Raw genomic sequence first — 15,212 nt, 5'->3', positions numbered from 1 at the left:
ACTGCATCTGGTGGACTGGAAGGCGGTGGGTCGCGGACAACATATTCCCAAGCCGTCCAGAACATTCGCGTCGTGGGGGCGGAGATAGCGTTCTTAGTAGAGGGGCTCTCGGTAAAACCCTGCCTGGGCCGCGTGCTGTGGGGAAGGGGCTGAGAGAGGCCCGCGCTTTACGCGGAGGCAGCCTGGGGACCCACGGGCAGGGGCTGGAAGCCAGGTAGCCCCAGGTTCTGTCCAAGAAGGGCCTTTTCTAAGATGAAGCTGCAACCTTCCTGTCTCACCCATTGTCCTGAAGACCCCAGACCCCATCATTTCCTAGCTGTAGGTCAGTGGCGAACAATCCACCCGCTTTGAGCCTCAGTTTCCTTTTTGAAATAAGGCCTTCCTTGCCAGCCGTTCTGGGTATTGGAGAGCACACTGGGCTTCCCAGCAGAGCTCAGCCCAGAAGATGAGCCTTTATTTTCCGCCTGTAAGGGAAGCCCTTTATATCCTTGGAAGGTCTTTCTGGAGCACCGCAGAGCCCCCGCCCACCATCCGGCGAGCCGGCCTGCAGCGGGCGCGGTGGCCGCTAGTTAGCGCTGTTTCCCCGCGCACGAGCCGGCCCGCGGGGCTCGCGGACGGCGGCGGCCAGGGGACCCGGTGGCGCATCGAGCCCGGGTCCTGCCCCCATCGCTGGCATGGATCCGGGGCCCCGCTCCCCGCACGGCGCGCCCCCACCCGCCCTGGGGGACCGGCGCTGCCGCGCGGCCTGACTCCCCGCGGTGCCTCCGCAGACCCAGCTGGGGTACGAGCTCGAGGACGTGCACCTCATCGGCCACAGCCTGGGCGCGCATGCGGCCGCGGAGGCGGGCAGGAGGCTGGGGGGCCGCGTGGGCAGGATCACAGGTAGGGGCGCGGGGGACATCCGAGACCTGGGGTGCGGGTGGGGGGGAGTCCGGGCCCCTGCGCTTTCCATGGGGAAGGGCGCCCCTACTGGTCCTCTAGGAACTGACGTTGGGAGATGCCCGAACTAAAAAATAGCGGTACATACAGTTTAACCTACATCAAAAAAAAAAAAAAAAAAAAAGTAATTATAAATAAAAGTACATTTTTAAAGAAAAGAAAAATATGACTAAGACAGTAAACCCATGACTTCAGGGTTATTATTGCTAAAGTATAGCAAAGTAAAAGAAAAAAAGGGAGCTGATTTGGAAAACCTCCTGAGGTAGGTGGCTGTTGTTATTCTCACTGTCCAGAGGAGCTCAGAGAGGACAGGCATTTGACCTTGAGCAGAACCAGGGCCAGAAAGATGGCCATTGAGTCTTGAGTATCCTACTTCTTCCACCCTCTGCTTCTCTTTGAGGATGAGCTGGGTACAGCACTGCTGCAGGGAATTCACAGGCTAGTCCGGGAGGCAGACAGCCTAGGAGGCGAACAAAGTTCAAAGCAGAACTAGTAAATTCAAAATAATCCTATACCATGTGGGTGGAATGGGCTGAAACAGGAGAGGATAAAATGAACTTATTTGGATGGAGAAACTTCACTGAAGAGGTGGCGTTTGAGCTGGGTCTTGGGGGAGAAAGATTTAGATAAAGAGAGAGTGTGGGGAAGGACGTGGCAGGCTGTGGAACAGCATGGGCAAAGACAGGAACAGAGCAATAGTGTGCTCAGGGCTCAGCAACTGGGGGGTGAGGGGGTAACTGAGCAAAGCCAGCAAGCTGTGGTCTTGGAGAGCAATTGTCAAATAGTAACGTGTGCAAGAAAGAAAAAGGAAAAGGGAAATGATGACGGCAACGGTGCCACTGACTGGAACCTCCGTGGACCGAGGCACTGGGGATTTTGGAATGTTCCTTGACAGGCAAAGGCCCCTCTGTAGGCCATTCTTTCCCAGCCTCTCTCTCCCAGGCAGACCAGAAGCTGGAGACCCACTCCCCTGAACCATGGATGCCCTTTACCAGGACTTATCATGCCTGATTTGTGGGCACTGGGGTTTGCTCCCAGCCTGTCCTAGGGTGCAGCCTGCCCTGTCCACCTCCTCCCTTTCAGGGCTGGACCCAGCAGAACCCTGCTTCCAGGGCACACCTGAGGAGGTTCGTCTGGACCCATCTGATGCCCTGTTTGTGGATGTGATTCACACAGATGCTGCTCCCATAATCCCTTACCTAGGTGAGTTGCTCACTCCCACCTCCTGGAGACTAGGGCCATAACCGATGACGCTGGGCCTAGGAGACCCACCCCTGACATGCACTGGTACTGCAGGGGTGATAGTCAACATGGTGACAGCCTGTCAAAGCTGTCACTCAGTCTTCCAACACTGCATCCTTCCTCAGTATGCCAGTATCCAGAGGGCAGATCTATTTATTACTGATGCTTGACCTGTACCTGCAAAATGCATGGTGAATTTTTGCTTTTTTCTTCTTTTATTAAAGCTTTGTTTACGGAGGTGTTGGAGATTAAATGGATCCCTTTGCATACTCCTTCTAAAATCAAGTTTCTCTGTTTGATATTTTCCTACATAACCATTCATGAAACTTGCCAACAAAAAGTGCATTATTAATGATGATGATGATGATGATGATGATGATGATAGCAGCAGCTCTCTCTTGTGTGTTGGCCAGGGACTGTACTGAGCCTTTTGTGCACATTGTCTAATCTTTGTTACAACCCTAAACGGTGGCTATTATTGTATCATCATTTTTTAGCTGAGGACACTGAGGCTTGGCAAAGTTAAATAACTGCCCAAGATCACAAAGTCTGTAAGTGAAACCAAGATTTGATCACAGGTCTGTATCACCAAAGCCAAAGCTCCTAGCCATTATGCTATGTCTCTTGATATAACAAGATAAGATAAGGTGATCTCAATATAAAATATAATATAGAAATCACAAATTTTAAATGAATAAAGTAATAAAAATTGCACCAGCCTTGCTCAGTCCTGATATGTGTCTACTGGTACATACTGGCCTCAGGACGTCAGGCCACGTCATCATTGTCCAGGGCCTCCCCAAGACAGACAAACAGATGCAGAAACACATGCATGTGCACCCAGAACCCACCTTCCCCCTTGTCTCACTTCCTCTGCTCCCTTCTCCTTCCTCCTCTTTCCAAGTGCCTGTGTCCTGGAACTTTCTGCAAAGCAAGGGCAGTGGTGGTTGTGCTAAGGAGAGACTTTGCCACAGAGGTGCTAACTGAATACCCTCAGTGACAGTGACCTAACTTTGGGGCACTTACCTTCCTGCTCACCCCTGCTTCAAACCTTTCAGGTTTTGGAATGAGCCAAAAAGTGGGCCACCTGGACTTCTTTCCAAATGGAGGAAAGGAAATGCCTGGATGTACAAAAAATATCCTTTCGACCATCATTGATATAAATGGAATATGGGAAGGTATGTAAATTAAAGAAGTAAGACAGCAACTGCTCCCTGTGGGCAAAAACCAGAACATTCAGTCGGGCCTTCAGGATACTGAATTTGCCACTGTTTACTGCGTTTTTTCTCCTTGCCAGAGTTTGTCACAACAATGCTATGAGATAGTTATTCGGATTAGCTCCATTTTCCAGATGAGGAAACTGGGCTCAGAAAAGTGAAATATCTTGCCCACAGCCACCCTACCTGTATGTGTATAGTCCAACTAAAACCCTGATCTCTTGCCCCATCCTGTGCCATCTCCCACAGGTATCATGATGCTGGGATCAGGGCTGGACTGGGGTGTTGGCAAATTCCCGGCTCTGGCTTTGGCCATCATTCCTACCTTCAGCACCTGCCCTTTGAAGAACTGCAGGGCGTAAGCAAAGTTGGAAGGCTTTGACTTTCTTGCCATTTGTTATTGTCAGGTCCTAGGGATGAAAAGGAATGAGATAGTGAGAAGACAAAGGAAGAACCGGCTCTCTGGGTTTTGCGAGCACGAGCTTGGAGGGGGAGGCCCTGGGGTCCCAGGGTAGCTCCTGGGGAGCCTTGTGTGTGTGTTGTTTATCTGAAAGAGCAAGCTCTGTACACCTGATATTAGAAGGCATCAAAGCCCGGTCCGGATTAGCGGCCCCGTGTTCTGGCCTTCAGTAGTTCCTGTTGGCCCTCCTTGAAAGTGGAGGCTTTGGTCTGTAATAGTTTCATTTTGGTCATTATTTTTCTGATCTGAGAGTTCCCTGAGGCCAGTGACTACATCTTGAGCTGCGCGGATCCCCAGCGTCGCACTCAGAGCCCAAAGCAAGCACCCAGTACAGTCAGTTAAATTGAGCTGAGTGACCTTGTGGCATTTTAATATTCCTTGTGCTTAGTGTTAAAGAGCAGAGTCGATAAAGCAACGGCCAACAGCCACCGACAAATAAAACGGAATTTTTTTTATTACCCCCTCTGAGCTCGGCACCAGGTAACTCCAGGGAAGACAGGGCCGTTCGGGGCTCCCTGAAAGAACGCCAGAGTCGCAATAATAGCTGCCCCCTCCCAGAACCGACGCGCAGGGCACACATAATAGAAGCGAGCCTGGGTTTAATTAAAGAGGCAATTTCGAGTAACAAGCCCTTGAACACTGGAGCGTGTTTCCATTGTGTCAAGATCCGAGTCGCCCGGGCGCTGGGCATTGAGGAACAATTAAACCCACTTTCTCCTCTATTATGGGATCCCTGGGCAGCAATTTTGGATGAAAGAAACAATTAAGTTGGAAACAGGTTCTGTTGTCCGGTAATGAGCTTTGGTGTGGGGCGCATGGAATCGGCTCCGGCTGGAAATCGCTGGCCGCGGCGCTCTGCGGAGCGGGGAGCTGTGAGGAGCTAATCCACTCTGAGCACAAAGGGAATGTTCCTTTCTCAGTGGGAAGCCAATAAAGCCCACCAGACCCCCCTGGGAGTGGCCACCAGGTGTGCCCAGGGTCACTGTGGCCCACTCCATTGGAGGGTTTGTACCAAGTTGCAAAAAAACAATTTTCCAAACCAAAGGACTTTGGTTTAAGGGAAAATGTAGTTAATAAAATACAGTGGAAGAGTGGCCAGAGGGCCTGGTGAGCTTGCTCTCCTCTGCTGGAACCTCCTGCTGGGAACAGCAAAGAAGAGGACTGGCTCAGCCTGAGCCCACAGGCCCGGAAGAGGTTGGTTCACGGGAAAGGCCTTCCAGAGTAGTCCTGGGTTGTCAAACTGCAGCTGGGGGAGCAGAGTGCAGCCCACGGCAGTTATTTGGGTGGGCTTCACACTGACTGTTTAAAAATGGGATTGTATTGCCTGTATTTAGGCATGGAGAGATTTTCATATAAAAGTCCAGATTCTGGCTTTTTAGAAAGGCTAAGTAATCTGAGCCTGTCTTTTGATACAGCAACACAGGCTGGGTAGGAGTTCCTTAAAAGCTGGTGCTGCCTCTCTCTTTCTCTCTCTTTCATCTCTCTCTCTGTCTCTACCTCCAACTCCATCATCTCTACTGTATCTCTGTCCCTTTCTCTCCTGGCCCTCCTCACTCATTTATTTTACCTTCCTGGGTCCTGGAGGATTGGACAAGCCTCCTCGTTAGAGCTTGTGACTCTTAATCAGTGGTCCAGCCCTGTGGAGCCCTCCTCAGGGAGGTTGGGGGGAAACTCTGACCAATCACCACCGCAGAACAAGTTCCCACATTCCCTACGTATGTCAGCGTCAGTGATCGAAACTGTGAACTGCGACCAACGCATTCAAGAACGCTGACGCCCACCTGTGAAAGGTGGAGGTGAAAGGTGGTCAGAAGGGTCCACGCTTCAAAAGCGAAATTCCTCCAGCAAGCTCCCACGGCCTTTGCTTTCCCAGGAACCCGCAACTTTGCGGCTTGCAATCACCTAAGAAGCTACAAGTATTACTCAAGCAGTATCCTCAACCCCGACGGCTTCCTGGGCTACCCATGCGCCTCCTACGACGAGTTTCAGGAGGTAGGTCATGCCAGAGTCTGGGGAAGACCTTGATGGAGTCCCTTTTGTTGGTGTTTCTGTCTCTGTGGCTTAGAACAGAGCAAAGAGGTGTAACACAACTAATGGGAGTATTGGAAACGCCGAGCCCCACAGAGCCTTCCCCGGGAGCTGGGGCGGGAGGGAGGCGGCACACACCTGGGTGTGCTGGGTCTACCCCAGGTCCCCAGCTTCCCACTTTGGAAAATTCAAATCTATACATGAGTCAAAAGAAGAGGAGAATGAAACCTGCACACCCATCACCTATATGCACCAATTAGCACTTTTGCCACATTTGCTTGTGCTCATATTCTCTCTCCCTCCCTCCCCCCTCCACACACACACACATATATATATAAATTATGTGACAGTAAACTGAAGACATCATGACACTTTACTCATGAATACTTCAGCACTCATCTCCTGAGAACAAAGTCATTCTATAGAACCACATTTAAGAAATTTAACATTGATACACTAATATTTTCTAACATGTAGTCCAAATTTCTCCATTTGTCCAGATATTTCTTCTTTCCTTCCTGCATTTCCCTCCCTCCCTCCCTCTTTCTTCCTTCCCTTCCTTCCTTCCCTCCCTTCCTTTTTTCCTTCCTTCCCTCCCTCCCTCCTTCCCTTCCTTCCTTACTTCCTCTGGTATCTCATCTATCATCTTGTCAGTATTGAACAATTCCCCATTTTCCTAGTCTTCCAGGACATTGACAGTTGTGAAGATGCTAGACCAGTTGTTTGTTAGAACATCCAACACTCTGAATTTGTTTGATTGTTTCTTCATGATTAGTCACAAAGATATGGCTTCCTTCTCAGTGCACCACAACCAGAGGCCTCCATTTAATGTCAGTTTGTCCCATTACTGGTGATATTAAGTTTGATCCCTTGGCTAAGGTAGTGCCTGCCAGATTTCTCTCTTATAAAAGTATGTTTTCCCGTATGTAATCTGTAGGGCGATACTGTTCTGTGAAAGGTTTGAGCATCTGTTGATGAACCTTACCTGAATCAGTTATTACAATTGGGGGTTGCAAAGGCTTGATATTATAAAATATTTTTTTCTCAAAAGTAAAAATAAAAATATATTTAGATTCACTTTTTTTCCCTTTTAAATTAATTTTGACCTTTACACTCTTTGATTGAACTAAGGTCAAAAGGACATAATATTTGATCCCCAAGAGTGTTCAGGGAGTAGCTTCAGCTGTGTCAGCTACTGCTGAGGCAGGGATGCTAACACACAATACCCTAGCTCTTGTCTTACACTCTCCAAAGTGCAGAATAGCTCTGCTCACAGTGCATGAAGGATATGGTGAACAGAAAGGACAGAGGATCAGTGATGCTGGGGCATAAAGTACTAGCCTGAACCAAAGAGGGCAAACTGCCTCCTCCAGGCCCAATGAACTACCAGGTGGAGGACATTAAATAGAGATCAACTGGTCCGCAGAAATAATTCACATTAAAGAGAATGTTGTCATGAATCTTCTCCTCCTCTCTTCTTTTGAAATAACTTATCTATCCCATTTACTTCTCCCTAAAGACTTTCTCTTGTGTTTCCCTTCCATATTTTAATTGTACTGCTTCCTGCATATGACTTGTCTCCCCAGCTATACCCTTGTTTCTAAGGTACTTCTTTGAGTACCTTGCAGGGACTAGTAGAGTTCTGTGCACAGTATGAGGCTGGATGGATGAATGAAAGGATGGAAGGGTAGATGAGAGGATAGATGAGGAGTGGATAAATAGATGGGAAGATCAGTGGAGGGGGTGGATGGATAGATGGCTGGTTGGACAGACGAACGAGAGGATGGAGGGGAAGATTAACTGATTGAGTAAGTCAAAGGCCTACCATTACCAGACATGTTATGTTTTCTTTTTTTTTAACTAGAATAGCTGTTTCCCCTGCCCAGCTGAAGGATGCCCCAAAATGGGGCACTATGCTGACCAATTTAAGGGGAAAACCGATGCTGTGGAACAGACCTTTTACCTGAACACAGGAGACAGTGGTAACTTCACCCGTAAGTTTCCATTTTACTCTTTTAAAAATACTTGCAAATAATTTAAAAAGATATACCAGTGTCATTTGAGTCACGACTCTTAGTAACAAGTGACAGAGACTCAACTTTAACCAGCTTAAGCTGTATTGGAAGGTGTATTAGTGTCCTAGGTGCCAGAACAAACACCTTTCAATGGATTGGCGTAACCGGAATTTCCTGGCTCATGGTTTCAGAGGCCAGAGGCTTGCTTCTTCCCGGTGTCAGTGTCTCTGGCTGGCCAGCTGTCTTGGAGTTCCTTAGCTTCTCCATCAGATGGCAAAGCATAGGGCAGAAGCATCTCCTTTCTCTTCTGGGTTCTATTGACTTCCAGCTTCTAGCTTCTCCCTGTGGCTTCCCTTCTTCCATGCCCAATTCTGTTTGCTAATAAGGACTTCAGCTATATTGGATTAAGTCCCACCCTTATTCAGTTTGGACACCCCTTAACTCATAACATCTTCAAAGGTCCTGTTTATACCTGGGTTCACACCCACAGGACAGGGGTTGGGACCTGGACATGCCTCTTACGCGGGATGTGATTCAATCCCCGACAGAAGGATAGTAGGTTGGCACTTGTCTTGAGTCTCGTTCCATCCCTTTAACCAATAACCCTGATCATGAGAGTGAAGTGCAATGACTGGCTCAGCCTGGGTCACATGTCCACCCCCATGGCAAGAAGGATGGTTCTAGTTAACAGAGGAAGATGACAAGGAGAGCCAAAGTCATTATGAGTCAGGAAGTCACCCCAGTTATTGTCTGTCATACCAGTCCCCCTACATACACACATAGAAACTTTGTGGTTTTGTTGTTGTTTTGTCCAGCTTCTCATTAAGGAAATACAACATAATAAAATCATCAAAGCTCCTTTGTTATAAATAATATCCCATCATGGCTGGATAGAAGTACAGTTCTTTTCCAAGGAAGTTTTAAATTTTAAAAAATTTGTATTTCACTTTACAAAATACTTTTTGCATACAGTATTTCACGTAAGCCTCACAATAGTTATCATAAAAGAGAACAGTTTGGCAGCATCTATAAAGTCTTATATGCATATTCCTATAATTCCACTTCTCAGAACCTACCTAAGAAAAATACTTGCATGTCCACGGAAGTTCATTGTAGCATTGATTTTAATAGCAAAAGATTGGGGGGAAAACTAATTCCTCCCAATAAGAAAATGATTAACTACTATAGAATGCTACGTAACCATGAAAAAGGAGACAGCTCTGTGTACTGAGAAGAGAACCTCCAAGGCGTATTAAGGGAAAAGCAAGTGGCAAAGCAACGTGTTCAGCACACCGTGTCTCAGTCAGGGACCCCACAGGAGACGGGATTCATCCCAGTAATTCACATGAAGAGACTTTATTGAAGGGTCCACTTCTAGAGATGTGGGCAGGGTTAAAGGAAGGCCTCCAGTATCTAGCAACTGTGGGAAGTCATTATGGCCTCTAGGTCTGAGGGGCAAAGGGAGGAAATTGCATTAGCAGAGCCGAGTGAGAGCTGGCATCTCGGAGGTCCCCGGCCCGGAAGGGAGCTGTTAGCATGGATGGAGGGAGCTACTGTCAGAGACAAGGGGCCAGAGCAGGGAGGGAGGGAACAGAGGGGAGCAGGGGAACAAATGTCTCAAGCTCTCTCCTCCTGCCTTCTGATCTCCTGCCCAAGCCTCTCCTTGGTGAGATCCAACCGGAACCCACTGACAAGGATCCCTGGGGATATGGTCTTCTGGGGCAGCCTTTGGGAGCACAGGACAGGGCAGAGAAGGCGGCAAATTGATCTGGGGTGAGGATGGGTAGAGAGGATAGAGAGAATAACTGCACATACCATTTATGGAAGAAAAAAGCCTATATACATATATATGTATATAAATGCTCAGAGAAGGATCTAGATCAGAGTTCCTCAGCCTCGGCACTATTGGCACTTGGGGCCAGATAATTCTTTATGGTGGAGGACTCCTGCGCATTGTAGGATGTTTGGCAGCATCCCTGATCTCAACCTACTAGATGCCGGTAGCCTCCCCACCCCAGGCTGTGACAACCAAAATATCTCAAGATTTGGCCAAACATCCCCGGGGGGGCAAAATCGTCCCCAGGTGAGAACCACTGGTCTAGGTTAGGGTTGAGGCCGACTGGCTACCTTAGGGAAGGACTTGGGATGTGGAGCAGCAGATGGGGTGCTGATCAAGCGGGATTGTAATTTCATCTGTGTTGTTTTTCTATTGAGAATTTGTCCATTGCATGTGAAAATAGCCAAAATCTAAGAGAGAGCAGTTAAGTGAATTATCCAAATGTTGGCGCCATGAACAAATGCCTCTCCCCATTGCCTTTTTGTGTCCTGATGTGTACTGGGCCCCTGACTCTGTTGAAGGAAACCGTATATCACGTTCCTCTTACCCATGGGGGAGCTGGGGCTTGGAACGCAATGCTTCCATGGGATCACTGTTTGACAAGATGAGTCCATTGAATCGGTTGTATTTCTTTGGCCAGGTTGGAGATATAAAGTCTCGATCACACTGTCTGGGGAAAAAAAAGTGACTGGTTACATCAGGATTGCTTTGTATGGAAGTAATGGAAACTCAAAGCAATATGAGATTTTCAAGTAAGTTTGGTATTAAGGTGAAATGACCACACTTTCTATAATAGATTATTCATAAAATATTGGGTATGAACTGCTTTATAAATCAAATCATTGAATCCTAGACTGTCAGAGCAGGAAGGAAACCTTGGTATCTATTTCAGTCACCCCAGTTTTACATGTGGAAAGATTGAGGCCCAGAGAGAGGGAACTCACTATTTAAAAAGTGCCCTGTGCCAGCTCCTTTCAGAATGTCAATCACTGCTTCCCGACTGAGGTTATATGAATACCAAATTCTACTTGGGTGAGGCACATCTATACGCCACGTCCCCCCCCCCACACCCCACCCCACACCCCACCCCCCACACATATGTGTGCTCCACAAAGCCTGACTCCTGTTTCTTGTTGCTATGGTAGCCTCAGCACCCCACACATTGCCAAGTACATGAGGTACTTGGTAAATATGCACTGGATGAAGGCATCACCTGTGCTGTAAAACTAGACTCTATTTTTGCACTAACTTTTTGCATAATTTTCATTTTGCTTTAAAATTCTTTGACATCTCCCTGTGCTACATATGAAATGACAACAAAGGGCTTCAGTTGAACTGTATGCATCTTGAAACATGAGACACTGCATTAATTAGTCCTATAGTGTACTTAAAAGATGACTGTGCCACCCCAAATATCTGACTTCCCTCTAGGGATGAGGTAAGGCAGTGTAAGTCTAGAGTCCAACAATTTTAAAAGGTGTATTCTGCACAAATACATTTGTGTTTGGGCAGCCCCTGGATGTGTATGAAGTCATTGGAGGCATTTGCAAAAAACCAACAGCAGCAGCTACTGTTTGGAGAAACAATAGATTGTTATCAATAATCCCATGTATCCATATATCCAGCTGATACAACATTTTATGTCTGTATTTTCAGAGGATCCCTCAAACCAGAAGAAAGTCATGTGAGTGAGATTGACGTGGAACTCAATGTTGGAAAAATCCAGAAGGTTAAATTCCTCTGGAACAACAATGTGATAAATCTCTTCAAGCCTAAACTGGGGGCTTCCCAAATCACAGTGCAAACTGGTGAAGATGGGACTGAGTACGTATCTTTTACTCCATCTAAGTATTTATACTTATCTGTCATCTGTTGATGCATACATCTGTTCATCCAGTCACCCACCCACCCATCTATGTATCCTTTTACCTAGCCATTTATCTCCAAATCCATCCATTCTTCATCCGTTTCTGTCCATCTACTTAACTACTTACACTCCTCTATCCATGCAGATATCTATATCATCATCCTTTTAGTCATCAATCATCCTTTCATCCTCCCATCCATCCATTCATCTACCCAACTGTTCATCTCTACTCTCCATCTATCCATCTGCTTTACTTTGAAAAGTTAAACATTATTTTTATTATGCCAAATTCAACTCGGCCAGGGCAAGGCATCAGTTGCAAGGCACACAGTCAAGTAACAGGCAAATATGAGAGTATTTTATCTCACCTCAAGCACCTAATAAGTACCTGGAGGAAATTTCCAAGTAAATTTGAGATGATGTGCAGTTATTCACATAAACCAGTTTGCTTGGAGACTACACTGTGAGAAAGACATGGACCACTGGGGAATCTGGCTCATAGTGGCAAAACTCTTCTCGTGCTGAGGGAACAGAATCTCACTTGGCAAGAGCAAAGAGAGAAGATACTGTTTTTTAATATAAAAAGAAAGAGGGGGCAGCTTAAAAGAGGTTAATCAGAAAATAGTAGAACAAGAGTGTTTTAAAGAAACTTAGATGACAACTCTCAACTGCTTTCATTTTAAGATGAGGAAAGTGAGATTTGGAGAGTCAAGTAACTTGTCCAAGATCACGTGGGAAAGCTAATGGAAGGAATATTGGTCTTAAAAATACGTTCAAAACATGCACCAAGACCTTGCTCAGCTGTATGACTTACTTTTCCCGGCTGTAAAGTGGTAATAATATCGATTCCCCATATGTTGTTGGAAGGATCAGTTGTAACTGTGGCTGTGCCATTACTTTGTGTACTTGAGAGCAGAACATAAACATGAGACACAGCAAGAATTTGGACCCAGGTCTTCTGAGCTCCAGTCCAGTGCTCCTTCCACTGTGCCCATCCAGGTCACACAAAGCTGTGGGGGGAGCTGAGGAGCCCACAAGGCCTGACTGTGGAGTGCATTCTGAAAAAGTCTGGATCTTTCATTAATTGGAGGAGGGTGGTTATGTTTTCTGTTTTCAAGTACAGTATAGAACACACACTGTATATCCCCAGCACTGAAGTCCTCACCTCATATAGGGGCCTCCTCATCAAGGAGCTGCATTCTGAAGCTGAGTCCTGAGAGAGGACTAGCTTGGCCTTACTGTCCTCTTTGAGCCAAAGACACCTACAAGGCAAGAAGGAGGTCAGAAGCACCTCCAGAAGGGCATCTCATGGCTTGGTAGTCACCCCAGCATGACCAAGCTCCTACCCCATCAGGAGCAAAACCCTCCATGATCTGTTTTTGTGTTGTTGTTTTTTTTAATGACTCTATTGAGATATAATTCACATATCATACAATTCACCCATTTAAAGTACACAATTCAATGGCTTTTGGTACATTCGTAGAGGGTGCAGCCATCACTAGAATTTTAGAATATTTTTATCACCCCAAAAGGAAGCCCCTTACTCATTAGCCATCACCCTCCAATCCCCAGCCGACCCCCAGCCTTAGGTAACCACTAGTTTACTTTCTGTCTCTATAGACTTTCAGATTTTCCTCTTCTGGATAATTCATATAAATGGAATCATATATTATGTGGTCCTTTATGACTGGCTTCTTTCACGTAGCAAAATGTTTTCAAGGTTCTTCCATGTCCTAGCATGTGCCAGTACTTCTCCCTTTTTATTACCAAACAATATTCCATTGTAGGAACACACCACATTTTATTTACCTATTCAACCGCTGATGGACAATTGGGTTGTTTCTACTTTTCGGGTATTGTGAATAATCCTGCTGTGAACATTTGTGTACAAGTTTTGTGGAGACCTTTGCTCTCATTTCCCTTGGGTGTATACCTAGGAATGGAATTTCTGGGTCACATGGTATTAACTTTTTGAAGAGCTGCTGTTTTCCAAAGTGGCAGCACCGTTTTACATTCCCACAGGCAGTGTGAGGGACCCTCCGTCTTCTCAGTTCAACACAGGGGTGCGCTGGCTGAGGCACCCCTGACCCCCGAATTCATTGCCAGGCCCAAAGGTGTAGGTCCTGGGAGAGCCCTTGTTTTTGTGAAGACTGATTCACTGTCAGCTCGCTAAGAGCCCACAAGGAGGGGAGGATGTTCTCTGAACCGGGTTGTTTCCTCAGAATCACTTGGACTCTGCCTGGTGAGCTTTTCAGTCAATGGGACCGGAGTTCCAGGGGCTGCTCAATGCCATTTACTCGTCCAAGGTCACATTTCCACAAGCAAAAGAGCCTCACACTGAAAATGTTTTCCTCCACAGGTATAATTTTTGTAGCAGCGAAACTGTGCAAGAAGACGTTTTACAAACTCTTTCCCCCTGTTAGAAATGCACTGCTGCTCTTAATCTTGGTGGTAATAAAAGTTTTAATGCACTTGACTTGACGTTCGTATATAATTCCTCTCCATGACCCAGGGTCACATTCTGGAAATGATTATTGGGACTGGAGCCAACTTGGCTGGAGGTAATGCCTGAAACTTCCTGCCCACCTGCCTCCACCATCCTCTCTCACTGTGCATGGCCCGTTCTAACGTTCTAACGTATTGTCCTTCCTTAGATAATGAAGTTCTGTCCTATTGAAAAGGTCCTCATTGTTCCCATGTGTTGCCCACGCAGCTAGTATCATCTCAGAGGTGGACGGCAGATTCTACATAAGACGAGCCCATGGCAGGTTGTACTGGGTTGAATCGTGCCCCATCCACCCACCCACCCACCCCTAGTTCATGTTCACCTGGAACCACTGAATGTGACTTCACTTGGAAATAGGGTCTTTGCAGATTAATCTAGTTAAGGTAATGTCATTCAGGCTTAGGGTGAGCCCCAAATGCAACATGACTGGTGTCCTTATAAGAAGAGGAAAACTTGGGCACAGACGCCCAGAGAGAATGCCAAGTGAAGACAGGAGCAGAGATGGCCCTGTGGCTGCAAGCCAAGAAATGCCAAGATTGCTGGCAATCGCCAGAAGCCTGGAGAGAGGCATAGAACAGATGATCCCTCAGAAGCTCCAGAAGGAACCAACCCTGCTGGCACCTGGATTTCAGAATTCTAGCCTCCAGAAACATGAGAGAATAAATGTATGTAGTCTTAAGCTACCCAGTATGCAGTAGTTCGTTACAATAGTGCTAGGAAAGTAGGACTAATACACATTTAACTCCAAGTGATTATGACTTAGGTTAAAATCTGCCTGTAACATGGAGGAAGGGAGACTTAAAAAAAGAAAAAGTTAACACATGCACACAATATGAAATCCAAATGATATGAGTGTTCCTACAAAAGGTACATCTCCCACACTTACCCTTGAATCTCTCAGTTCCTCTTCCCAGAGGTAACTTGATTTTTTTTCCAGAAATATTCTACATAGTGTGTGTGTATCTAACTCACACACCCTAGCTCTACCCCACCCTATTTCTTCAAACACAAATTATAGTTTATAATACATACTGCTCTGCACCTTCTTTTTTTCACTTAAAATAAATTGTATTCACACTCCAGTGGTACAGAAAGACCTGC

General features: G+C 46.5%; 1 protein-coding gene across 1 annotated transcript; it reads left to right on the top strand.

Annotated features, from left to right (window-relative positions):
• Positions 1-752: 752 nt before the first annotated feature.
• Positions 753-14,081, top strand: LOC119509839 (pancreatic lipase-related protein 2-like; the record flags this gene model as incomplete). The annotated part of the gene is made up of 8 exons (XM_037803875.1): positions 753-882; positions 2,023-2,142; positions 3,240-3,359; positions 5,732-5,850; positions 7,751-7,880; positions 10,379-10,490; positions 11,395-11,562; positions 13,965-14,081. Coding segments are annotated over 8 exons (963 nt in total), but the record flags the coding sequence as incomplete, so codon positions are not given.
• Positions 14,082-15,212: the final 1,131 nt, after the last annotated feature.

Source organism: Choloepus didactylus, chromosome 15 (genome assembly GCF_015220235.1).
Source record: "Choloepus didactylus isolate mChoDid1 chromosome 15, mChoDid1.pri, whole genome shotgun sequence".
NCBI lineage: Eukaryota > Metazoa > Chordata > Mammalia > Pilosa > Megalonychidae > Choloepus > Choloepus didactylus.
This window is presented reverse-complemented; position numbering and strand designations above follow the sequence as displayed.